This window comes from Manacus candei, unplaced genomic scaffold (assembly GCF_025592945.1).
Source record: "Manacus candei isolate 608988 ecotype Guabito, Panama unplaced genomic scaffold, ASM2559294v1 h1tg000081l, whole genome shotgun sequence".
Taxonomy (NCBI): Eukaryota; Metazoa; Chordata; class Aves; order Passeriformes; family Pipridae; genus Manacus; species Manacus candei.
The window spans coordinates 158,986-171,523 of NW_026138129.1; the positions used below are offsets into that span (position 1 = coordinate 158,986).

Here is a 12,538-nt window from a genome sequence, read left to right on the forward strand (position 1 = left end):
ATGGATGTCACTGTTATGTTTGGAAGACAGCGATGTAATATCTGTGCCTAATGCTGAATTTAATGCTAGTAGTTCTTAGTGGTGAATGCACATTTATGATGGGTTGGAGACTCCTTGGGAAGATGAAACTGAAGTGGATTTTCACCTTGTTTTTGGATTGCACTGTAATTTTAGTGTCAAGGGAATTTTCAGGCTAAGTGGATCCCCAGCATATTTAAGGATATATGGCTTTCGGTGTCACTTTTTTGAGATGAAAACACCTAAATTCTGCAAAATCCTTTTCAGTCCATAAGTAGGCTCTTTGGATTTTATCTCTAGGTGTTTGAAATAAGACATTTGAAGAAAGCACATAAGAATCAGGAAAGAAATTTCAAGAGGGCTAGGATGTATCCATCTTTTGAAATAGAAGTTTCTTGAGTGTGGTCTTAGTTCATGCTACCTCACTACTTCCAATTCTCTCTTAAATCCTATCTGTTTCCCTTATTTTATTGTTTTTGATAGCTAGTATTGTTGATTGTCTTTCTTAGGTGAAGGGCAAAATGATTCCAAGGTTTGCAAAACAGAGAACATGAGACCAGAAGGATCAGTGGAAACATCATTGCCTGTTCTCTTAATTGAACATTGTGACTTTTCAGTATGTTTCCATAATGAAGAAAAGATGTAAGTCCTTTAAAAACCACCTAGTATTTGGCTTGAATTTATTCCTAGGAGTTCCTATTGGTTCTTGGATTGTTTTTACTGCAACTTACTATTTTTTAGAAAATGCAGTAGGAAAATAATATTTTTAGTGATCTGCAAGTTTTGATGGCCTACTCTTAGGAAGATAATACACACAAAGTTAAAATTGGTTGTTATTCTGAAAAATAATTTTATAAAAATGTCTTTGGAATATCCATTTTAACATCTATTGATACCAGTTGATCAGGGAAGATGAATTAAAAAGTAATTAAGAAACCAAATGTATTTTGAGTTTGCTTTCCTGAAGAAATAAATCTTATGCTGTCACTGCATGCTTGTCAGTTTGCATTCCAAATTTAATAACTTTTGAACTACATAAACCTGCTCCAGTCAAACTTCTGTACTAGAGATGGAGATTTCAGAACATGATGTTTTTACTCCTTCCATGAATGAATTCTTACATTACATTTCTTTCCTGAAGAGAAATTTATCCATATTATCAGGCACCCAGGGATCTGTTCAGGACACTGCCACAAGAAGTGTCTTATAGAACAGCTTGGGTTTTTTTGTTATTTGTAATTGTCATTTGGATAAATTTCTCAGCCATATCATGTTTTAGGAAACTCTTGTCCTGACCTTTACCCTATGGTGGGTTTTACAGATGTAACTGATTAAACTCTGGTTAGATATATAAACAACTTCTGGTAAACAAAGAAGAAAAATATCCAGAAGTCCTGGATAATTTTGGTTGTCTTTATGTCCAAATTAAGTAATTATTAACAATTATTTTCAGGATACCTGCATTTTCAGAAATACTACCACTGAGAGGAAGGAAGTGGTGATTTTTAAGATGCACATCTCAGACATACTTTAATGTAATGATAACACTTTAAGGCCATGTGATGCATTATTACAGTTAGTCTTATTGCTTGTATAATATCACTCTCAAATTATCAAAATTTTATCTGCATAAAAACCATAGGTTTTATTTGAACTACAGCACATCTTTCAATATTACTAGTTTTCTGGTGATAAAGAATCCACCATGTCCGTAGTTAAGCTGTTCCAGGAACTGACTAATTCCATTTTACTTCTAATCTGAGTTACCCTCTTTTTGTGCACCGTTATTACCTTTAAGTGTGTTTTTTAATCTTATAGTCCAGGGTCCGCCACTATCAAGTTCCCTCCTTGGATAGCAAATTCTAGCTCATGAACAAATTACCTCTGCACTTCTGGATGAAATAGTTTGTACATTGTATAAGGCATGTTTTGTGTAACATTTTTAAAATTTTAACATTTCTTTTTCAATCTCCTTTTGAAACATGGTTGCCTGAAATGAATCTACAGTAACAGGTTATTTGAAACAATTTTCTGAATTGAAATAACGTTGCTTTCCAATACCCACCTGTTACTGCTTCACATTGTACATCTAAGAATTATTTGTTCTTTTAGTTCTCACATCACAGTTGAAGGTTTTGTTCTGCTTATAAACTGTCTATTCAGGTCTTTTTAAACTATTTGACTGTATGTGTTTGGAGGGGTTTTTTTTGTTTGTTTCTTTTATTTTGTTTTTAATTAAAAAAGGTATTAAGCCACTGTGGTGAGTATTTTCATACCAAGTTTCAGTTTTATACTTTTTCATTCCCTTATTTTAACTCTTGTGGTCTGACTTTACAAATAAAACTAATAAGTCTACTCACTCCTATCTGGAAAATTTATTAAGATGTTGATGTCAATTTTTATATATTCTGGCATCAAAACATTTTTAGTTCTTTGAAAATGACAACTGTTATTTTGTTACAATCATCTTATGCTTGATAACATTTTTCTTCTGTGAGGGTGTTGACTGAAATTGTAACCAGTTGATTTACTCTGTGGTGATTCCAAAAGCTGGATTTCATTACCTAACTGCAGTACTGCTGCCACTAAGCACAGACTGAGACAGACATTCCAGGCTTGGCTGGTTTTTTTTTTTTCCTCTTAGTTTGTGCTGACTTTAAGATTCTCTTATACTTTAATTATGTACAAACATACCTTGAATTTCACTGTTTTTTGAGTGTTCATGTGGAAGTGGTAAAAGTAAGACTATATGTGGATTTGCCTCGTGGCTTGAATTTACTCTTTGTGTATACAGTGCTTTTACAACATCTCCCAGCTCTTACAAACCACAGTAATTTTTGAAGAAAAGTATTTCCTCTGTTGTTTTAGACTTGCCATAAGCACTTATGTAAAATCAAGGGCTGTGTTCTGTTCTTGGTTTTCAAAACTTCACCAATTTTGTTTGAAAGTTTTTACTTTGAGCTACAGATTTAAAAAAAAATATGCTGTAAATGAAAAATCTTTATTTTGATGGGGTTTATTATTGTTGTCCTGGGACGGGGTAACAAGTATTAAAAATGCTATTTGCTGTGTGTTGTGTGGTAATAAAAAAGCTTCTCTATGCTACTCAGAGATATTTTTCTCCTTTTTTTAATAGGTATTCTGCCCTTAATACTAGCTATTTTTGGATAGGAACCTCTACTGGCTTGTTAATAATTAATTTGGTAAACTTTGAATTAGAAGCTTTTTTGTCTTACAAAGGTATGTTCTGTGAGATATTTGACTACACTATAATGTGATTGCTTTCATTATCTGACATAAATAGTACAAGAATCAGTTTGTGAAATAGCAGAATACAATTAAAACTGTTTCTTTAAAAATAGCTTTCTTCCAGTTAATTTTTATATGGTTTCCTGGACCTGATTTTCTCAGAAAACATGTTGGCACTAGATCTGTGTAGTGACTGGCAATTAATTTTTATTCAATTTTGCAGTTCATGAGTGTTAAATACGAGGAATGTTATTCTACTCCTACTTAATAATGTGAGGGTAGGCTAGAAGGATATATTCTGAAGACAGTGGATTAGGTTAATGTCAAATTAGTATGAGTAATTTTTTTTTTCTGTCTTGGGGATGTTAGGTTTTTCTTCTGAAATGCAAATACAATTTTATAGCTCTGTGTTCTCTTTGGTAAAGATTACAGTGACCTCAGCATTCGGTTTGCCAGATCATGTGCACTGACAAAGAAGACAGTTAATGGAAAGGTGAGTATACAGCAAGCACTGATTTAATGAATGCTTACACTTCCAGTATTTCCAACAGCTAGTAATTATATGTTTTTTTAGAGATTAATGTGCACATTTGTTTTACTTGGTGTGAATTACACAGTAATTTCTTTGGAGAGGACTGGTTCTACTGTACGAGATCTACTAGTTTTAATAGCTGGATAGTTTTAAAGCTCTCACAGCTTATATATAGTCTATAGGGATTAATAAGGAGAAGGTGAATTTTTATAGTGTTTGGTGTGTATCTTGAATGTTAAGAATGACCACTGGGGAAGGAGAGGCAATCTTTTAGGGGAAAAAAAGATATAAGCATTGTTATACCTTGTTTCTCAAACAAATGTTAGGATGAACTACTTTTGAATCCTTCTAAGAAGACTGTCAAAACTATTTGAGTTGTGGAAAGTCATTAAAAGTGATTTAAAGAACTGGAAGGCATTCTGGTCTGTATACTCCATTTCTGATGTTGCAGGTTTCCTACAGAACTGAGTTTAATCTAGGCCTTTCTGTATACTTAACAAAGCAGTGTCTTGCTTTAGAGAAGGATTTTATTTTAAATTCAGCTCTTTGAATGTTTTGTTCATGTTGCTGAAACCAGTCTTTCTTCTTGTCTCACAACTGTTGTGTACTTCTTGTCTCACAACTGTTACTGCAGAAATATGTCCAGTGTAGAAGTTGGAATTCCTCTCTCTATTATGTATGTAAGACTGTTAAGACACTTATTTAAGCAACATAAGCATAGTTTTGAAAGACAGTATTAACCACTCTTTACTACTTAATGCTCTTCAGGACCAAATCCATGGCTATTTTTGACTAATTTTCATAAATGACAGAAAGTGGTTTTCCATTATAAATGCTTTGTTGTTGGAGCTTGTAAACAGAGTATTATTTTATGGCATAATTGCTGCAGGTTTTGTGCTTGATCACCTCAATGTTTGAAGATATGATTGCTGTGTTGGAAGTTAACCTTGCTACATTGGTGAGAACTCAGAACAATGTTTTTCTCCCATGTGGAAATGAGAACAGTCTATCAGTTATTGCCAGGTACAGAATAATTCAATGGTTTTTTTCTCTGTGTTGGATTGGGCATTTGTTTACCTGGCAATTAAGGTGCATCACATGGTATTGTACAATGCTATTTGTTGACATGGTTTTATTTTACTTCTTTTCCTGTCATACTTTAGTTGTATAGAGTGTGAGAAATCACAGAATCACAGAATGGTTCAGTTTGGAAGGCACCTCTGCAGGTCACCTTGTCCAACTACCTTGTTCAAACAGATCCACTTGGAGTCCATTGGCCAGCACCGCATCTGTGGTGGTTTCACCCCAAAAATCCAATTTCCAAGCTTTCCCACAATTTGTCTGGGAGTAGAGAAGTTTTCAGACAGACACAATTCAGCATGGGGGAAGGGAATTATATTAAAATTACTAACACAATAAACATAATACATATATACATATATATATATATAATCTTAAGTATGAAAACTATAACTAAAGAAACTTAAACTAAAGAATAAATAGATACACAGCACTAACACAATTTCTACCACCCCTAGACCCTCCCACATAAGTTCAGGAGAAGTTTTCAGGGCGATAGTTAAAGTCTCTCTTTCTCAAATGGAGTTTTGGAGTTTTGCCTCTGTCGAGCAGATCCTCCTGGGTTTCGAGGGAACTCTCGTCTCACCAGGTCTTCGCCACAGTCAAGGAATTAAAGTTTCTGAGACTTTTTTCCTATCCCGCGGGCTTCCTCCTGGGGGGGTAAGGTTTAAGGACTCCTCCACGCTGGATCTATTCTCGTCTCACCAGGTCGCAGGATTTTTCTAGGTTTTGCTCAGTCTTTTATATACCCCGAAATTTCATTAGAGTCTCTTAGAAAAACCTGCTCGGTTGGCTCTATGCCATATTCTAGGCCTGCTCTGCTCTGTTCTGTGCGTTGCTGTCACCACTTCTTCACAGGGCCTTACTCAGGGCCAGGGTTGGACGGCCCCGGGCCATCACCGCCGCACCAGCCTGTCCCGGGCTACTCCGGGGCTGCTGCAGGGCCCAGCCAGCTCCTCACCACCACCCCCCCCGCGGTGGGGGAAGGCGGTGAGGCCGGCTGGGAAACTCCTGGGGAGTTTCTCTCTCACTCCAGTGCCGTGCCTGGCCGCTCGGGGCTGTGCCGCCGCCCCCGCTGGCAGTGGGGGGGGAAACGGCGAAAAACTCCCGCAGCCCTGGCTGTGCCAGGGCAGCGGGGGCCCAGGGGCTCCCCCGAACTCGAGGGGGACTCCCCTCGGCACTTACACGGCTGCCCGATTTTCCAGCTACGCCAACAGCTTCCCTCCCCAGTTGTTGTGATATGTTAATTTCACAGGGGCGAAACCCAGCTCTCCATTGGTTCTACGTCAGAAGCTTACTTGGGATTAATCATGTCCAGCCTCAGGGGGTGGGGCCAGGTGGCTGAAACCACCACAACTTCCAAACAACTTTTGGATATCTCCAAGTAGGGAGACACCACAGGCTCTCTGGGTAGCCTGTGCCAGTGCTCAGTAATCCTCACAGTACAAAAGTATTTCCTGGTGTTCAGACAGACTCTCCTGTGTTTCATTTTTTGTGCATTGCCTCTTGTCTTGTCAGTGGGTGCTGGACTCTGCTTTACAGCTGCATAGGGTTGTTCCTCCTCTGGTGCAGGACTTTGCATTTCACCTTGATGAACTTCACAAGGTTGCTGTCAGCCCGTTTTCTCCAGACTGTAAATGTCTCTCTGGATGGCAGCACAATTTTCTGCTCTTAAAGACACTCCTCTCAGTTTTGTGTCATTAGAAAACATGGTGCGGGTACACTCTGCTCCTTCATCCAGATTATTAATGCAGATGTTGAATGGAATTGGGCCCAATATTGACCCCTGATGTACTCTGCTAGTTATCTGGTTTTCAGTCCACCTCAGTGTAGGCTCACCCAGCCCATACTTCATCAGCTTCTCTATGAGAACCTTATGGGGAACAGTGTGAAAAGCCTTACTGAAGTCAAAGTAGACAATATCCACTGCTCTCTCCTCATCTACTGAGCCACTCATTTTATCATAGAAGTTTATCAAGTTCACCCTTGGTGAATTCCTGCTGACTACCACCTTCTTGTCCTTTAAGTCCCTGTAAATGATTTATGAGAAAATACTGACATCTTAAAGACAACAAAAAACCTGCAATATACACCGAAGTGCACATTTCAGTGCTTATAATAAAATCAAGTCAACATGAAATAGGATCTAACATGTAAATGCAATCATCTGTGAATCCAGTCAGGGCCAAGTCTTACCTGTGCTGCTGGGTATCTGAGCTAATAACTAATCCACTATGCCTTGTTTGTTTTTATTAAAATGTCATTGCTGTTGTTGCACATATACATGCCCACATGCAGAAAAATAGCTAAAAGGGAATTCTGACAGCTTTTCCTAGTCTGATACTTTTGTCCATTGCATTGATCAAGTTTTGTTCTTGGTTTTATAACTTAGGTGTTCTTTATTGACAAATTCTCCATTGCTTAAAGGTTTAAAGAAAAACAGGAAAGAACCTTCTAGTAAAACACTTGGTAAGTATAAACCAATCTTGAAATTAATTAATAAAGTTATATTTTTAATAAAAGTAACTGACTTTCAACTTGCTTGTGCCTAATACAATCAATATATTTATTTCTGTTTTAAATATACATTACATTATATTTTTACTTTAGTAGGAAGAATTTTATACTACTAACATTATTTCATATCCTACGTATGTATTCTAGTTGAAAATGATGTTAATAAGTATTTTTCTTCTTTCAAAAGCAGTTCTCTGAGAATTTGCTGTGTATTTTAAGTGTTAGAGTGTAGAATGTTTATATTTTCATAAGTCATTCTTTTTCAATATCATGCAATGTATCTTTCTGTATAATTTGTCATTTCTTTCTTAACTTTGGTTACCTGTTTTGGTAAATTTTGTTGTCCTGGATAGTCTTTTGTCAATATCTGCAAGTTTAGGAAGTTAATTTTTGTCTCAATGTCCTACTGTTTAAAGAAAGAGATCTGACTTCCAATTGCTGTTGAAGCACTGATAGCTTTTCTTTAGTTAGCAACAATAAAGCAAAGTCCAAAAAATACTTACAAAATGTTTTTGTCATCAGCTTTTACTTAAGAAGGGTGTAAAAATGCTGGTAACTGTAGACATGTAGAAATAATCTATTTTTGGACCTGTTAGAATGTCAAAGGTTATGTCTTTAGTGGTTTATGATATTCTGAGAATGCATCTACAGTGTTTTAGCTAGAATTCCAGGCTGCTTTGGACACCCAGCACTGGCACCTGTGCTACCTTTGTTGACATTTCATGATCAGATAAATGCTGTAAGGAAATCCTTTGGTCTCTTCAGGCAAGTGGCATTGGGAGCTTCTCAGGAAGGACCTTCTTCTGCCTCATTGCTACATAAAGAGAAAGGACAGTGGGAGTTGAAGGGAATTCCATCCTCAGCATAGCTAAATGTATCCATGAGATCACTCCCAATGCATCTGAAGTTTTTCTCTGGGAATATCAACAGGATTTCCCCCTTCACAGCATTTATTTGTTTTGTTTGTTTCTGCTGATATGAAATACTCATATTCAGTTTGGGACTGTAGGCTGCCCTTCAGGCTTCTTAGTATGGCAGTGTGCATACAGACAAGTACCAATGACCTAAGACCCATAGAAGCACAAATACTTACATATAGCCATCAGTCAGTTTGTTAATGATCTTTAGATGATTTTTATATTCCAAATATAAGGTGTGAATACATTATAGATAGTGCATACAAAGTCTAAGCATAAAATAGGCAGCCAAAAAACACATTTGTGAATGAATGATGAAAAAAGTGATTCAGAACAATATTCTTACTACTTCAAAGTTTAAAGAAGTTCTTAGTCATTCATATTTTTGGAGAAGGGATGCTATACAATGCAACAGTTCATATTTCTTTCCTTTCTCGGTAATCATTATTCTAGAGTGGTTGGTCAGAAATGTGTTTTGTAACATAAGGAGACATCCAATATTTATACTGGACTAGCCTATCTACCTTAACTGTAAAAATATAATGTTAACTCCCCCATTTTAATGTAAATTAAATTATTATAGGAGTGAAAAGCACAGTGAAAGATAAGCCATTGGTCTTCCATAATAAAATTAAATCATCAGGATATACAGCAGCACCACGGTGAGTAGATATATTACTATTTTGCCTGTTTTATTGATGTGTGATATTTTTTCACATAGTAGAGCCATGTAGTCTTATGACTATGAAATTAATCACCTGTGAAAAACAGTTATGATGTTATCAAACAAAAGAATTGAAAAATATATTGCAAAACAGAATTTTTACAGCTTCTGGTTATTGTTCAACTTCCTTTTGAAATCCATATTAGGCATCCTGACTCTTTCATCTGATTACACTTGTTTCTTCAGCTTGCAGAAAGAATTGTCTGAGAACTTTATTTGAATGGATTTTGTCCTTTGGAGTGCATTATTCAACAAACAACTCACAGAAATTAAAGTGCAAACTCAGGCATTAGATCGTTAGAAATCTATATTGTCATCAAAGAGTACATTCTCTTACCTACTGACATTACCAGTAGACATAAATAGTAAGAAGGAAGTAGGATTGCTTTTGTTTTAAATAAGCTGTTTTTCTCATGCAATGTTTAATGTTTCATCTAGAAGAGTCTATTTTCTTTCTCATAGAAAGACCATGTTTTCTCCTAATACTAACCTGAATAAAAAAGAAGTATCAAAGTGGAAGGCCAGTTGTAAATGGTAAGTAATCTAGTAACTCCGTTAGAGGAGGAACAAATTAAAATGAGGATAATTAGAGTTCTATTGAAAATATCATTTGTCTCTGTTACTTTCATTTGAATTTTTTAGTTAAGTGTATCTCTGGAACTAAAAGGCTTTGTAAATTTGATATAAAATGACTGCAGCAAGTGATTGGGATTATCAGACTATCACTTAAATTTGAGTGTTTCATATAAAAGAAAATATACATATCTATTTTCTTAGAAAATAGAAAGGGGAACAGATGCTAAATATGGTTGGAAGTAAAGTCCCAGAATGTTCTTAAGCTGCAGTTCCAGTCAGAAAAATAGCTGAATGTGGCACAGAGAGACATAGTGATTTCATATCATGTGCCTTGTTCACCCCTAAAATCATATTATCTTAAGCTAATACAAGGATTTAATGGATTTAAACAGAATATAGATAATGGTGCAAATTGACCATTCCAAAGTGGAATCTTCATCACTGTGGACTCAAACAACAGATGTTTTTTTTAGAGCTGGCACTTTCATGTTAATTTTTGTGGAATGTTAAATGAGGATATTGCACCCATTTTTTCTCTTTACTATTATATAGTCTTTTTGTCTATGTAGTAGAAACATAAAAGTAAAGAATGATTAATGCCATCATTTTTCAAATTTAAAAAGAGCTGTTAGAGCATTAAGAAAAACCACTTAATAGCTCAAGATTAAGTTTTTTTAATCCTTGCACACATAGGTAAGCTTTTACATGAGCACTTCAGATAATTTCTTTTCTTGTTTATACTGTTTTATGATAGGTTAAGCTACTAAGTACTGTAAGTTTTGTGTGTGTGTGTGTAGTTTTTTTCTTAGTTAAATTGCCTTTTTTTTTTAGTTAGTATTGCTTTTTGTCACAAGAAGGTAGAGTTTGCATTTTTAAAATACTTTTGTTAGATAGCTATGCAACTTAAGAAACTTGATTTTTTTTACAGGTCTATGTTAATTCTTGATCTCATGAATTCATAACAGTGATCAGGGTAATTTAAGTATGACAATTTAAAATTCATTTGGCTCTTACCTTGAATTTAACATAAGTTTTCCAGGAAATATTTATATAGTGGTGTTTATAATAGTTCCCAAAGAACATTTATTTCATAACTGAAATGAAAATGTACTGCTTTCTTTCTTTTTTCCTTCTTTGAAGTAAAAATAAAGAATATCCATTGGACAGGGATCCTCCAATCAAATATGAGAAACAGATATCTGTTACTTGTAAGCCAACTCCAATTTTTTGTATTCAGTATTCTGGTAAGTACAGGCTTTGTAAAATGTGCCGTTCTGTCAGTGTGCAGAAAGAAAACCAAAATTTGTGTGGCATAGTTTATAAAGACTGTGGAATCACTAGATAAATTCCCAGAAAACTTTCTGGCAGTACCACATACTGTTTGATCATAATTTTTGTCTTGAAAAACCATTCAAGCTGTTAACATGAATGCAGTAGGATTCTATTTCTGATTTTATGTCTTTTCCTTTTGAATTTATTCTATGACTTTCCCACTACAACTTGAAAATGAGTAGTTCTTTCCCTAAAGAATTTATTTTCTGAGACATTTACTGTCATTAGGGTGTATTGTAAGTTGAGTTTCAAAAGACTCAGAATACTCATATTTCTTATATAAATATTATTCAGTTTTTCTATGTTGAAATATAAAAAAGGAATTCTTCTGGGTAATCCAAAGAAGGGCATTTTTCTTAACTGCTTTGGATAAATGACTCTTGCAATAGGGTTAAGTCAGTTCCAATGTAAATATGATTAAGCAGAAACTACTCCTTATATTAGCACTGAAGCATTTTACCAAGTATATAATTATGTCAGTGTACACCATGCAAGCCACAATATTTTCAAAGTATTTAAAAATATATATCTTCATAAAAGTATTATTTATATCTTTATATAAGTATTTTGATGACAAGTACAACTTTCATCCTCAAGGAAAAAAGCAATTAGATGCAATCAGTAACTTTTCTAAAATATATTCCAGCCATCTCTCTGCTCCTTAGAGAATGGGAAGAAGTTGTTATTTAAGGCTCCTGAAAGAAATTGGTTGCAGAGAGCTTATTTCTAGGAAAGTTTTTTGCACTTAAAATTAAAAGTTCCTTTTTAGCAAAGAAAATCATCACTACAGTTTTAATAGTACATTTTAAGTCTAAATCTTCTATTACTGTGAGGAAGAAACATCTTTCTCTGTCTTTGTCCTTGTCTCTTGTCTCTTGCCCAGACATGCATACACACACAGGCTTAAACAACCATAGTTTAGCAAAAATAGTAAAGATTTTTTTTTTCTTGGAGTAAAAAAATTGTATTATTGTAACCTTGTAAGGAGGGGTTCTGTTACTGTTGTAGTCTGTATTGACCAGATGGTTCCTAGTTTTACAATATATTTTCGGCTGCAAATTTGCAACTTTGAGTTCCACCTTGGAACAATCCCTACAGTAGTCTTTGTAAACTATGAGTCATAATAATTAACATTTATTAGCATCTCCAAACATAGCAGAAAGGAAATTAAATGGCAAAATTAAGTAAGACTTAAGATTTAAAAATTAAGACTTGTTGCTCTCTTAATATAAACTTTCATTCAGGATTTGAGATGATATTCCAATAAACAAGCCTCCAAGATTCTATGCAAAATTATTGTCTCTCATTCTTTATGCACAAGAATGTTTATATGTTGTTAATTCTTTGTGTGTGCCTATGGCTTACCTTATATGCATACCTGATATACTTATCAATCAACCCTTATGCTGAAAATCCATGCTGTCAAAACTTTAAGAAAAGTGGGAGAAATCTGCAGAAGAGCACTGCATTTTACCCCAAAGACTTCATATCTTCAAGTTTGTGAAGAGCAATGTGTTTGTGAGGTGTTTACTGAAGACTAATTCTTTGTCAGTTGAGTATAATGGTGCATATAGTCACTGGTAACAGAAAAAA

At 35.0% G+C, this 12,538-nt stretch overlaps 1 protein-coding gene across 4 annotated transcripts in view; it reads left to right on the forward strand.

Annotated features, from left to right (window-relative positions):
* WDR27 (WD repeat domain 27) overlaps positions 1–12,538 on the forward strand; it is a 94,931-nt gene that overhangs the window by 7,834 nt on the left and 74,559 nt on the right. For all 4 annotated transcript variants that reach the window (XM_051811140.1, XM_051811141.1, XM_051811138.1 and 1 more), the window contains exons 8-15: positions 528–660; positions 3,155–3,258; positions 3,693–3,760; positions 4,689–4,822; positions 7,272–7,348; positions 8,897–8,975; positions 9,500–9,571; positions 10,754–10,857. In XM_051811140.1, the coding sequence (XP_051667100.1) occupies positions 528–660; positions 3,155–3,258; positions 3,693–3,760; positions 4,689–4,822; positions 7,272–7,348; positions 8,897–8,975; positions 9,500–9,571; positions 10,754–10,857 (771 nt within the window). The remainder of the gene's footprint in view (positions 1–527; positions 661–3,154; positions 3,259–3,692; positions 3,761–4,688; positions 4,823–7,271; positions 7,349–8,896; positions 8,976–9,499; positions 9,572–10,753; positions 10,858–12,538) is intronic.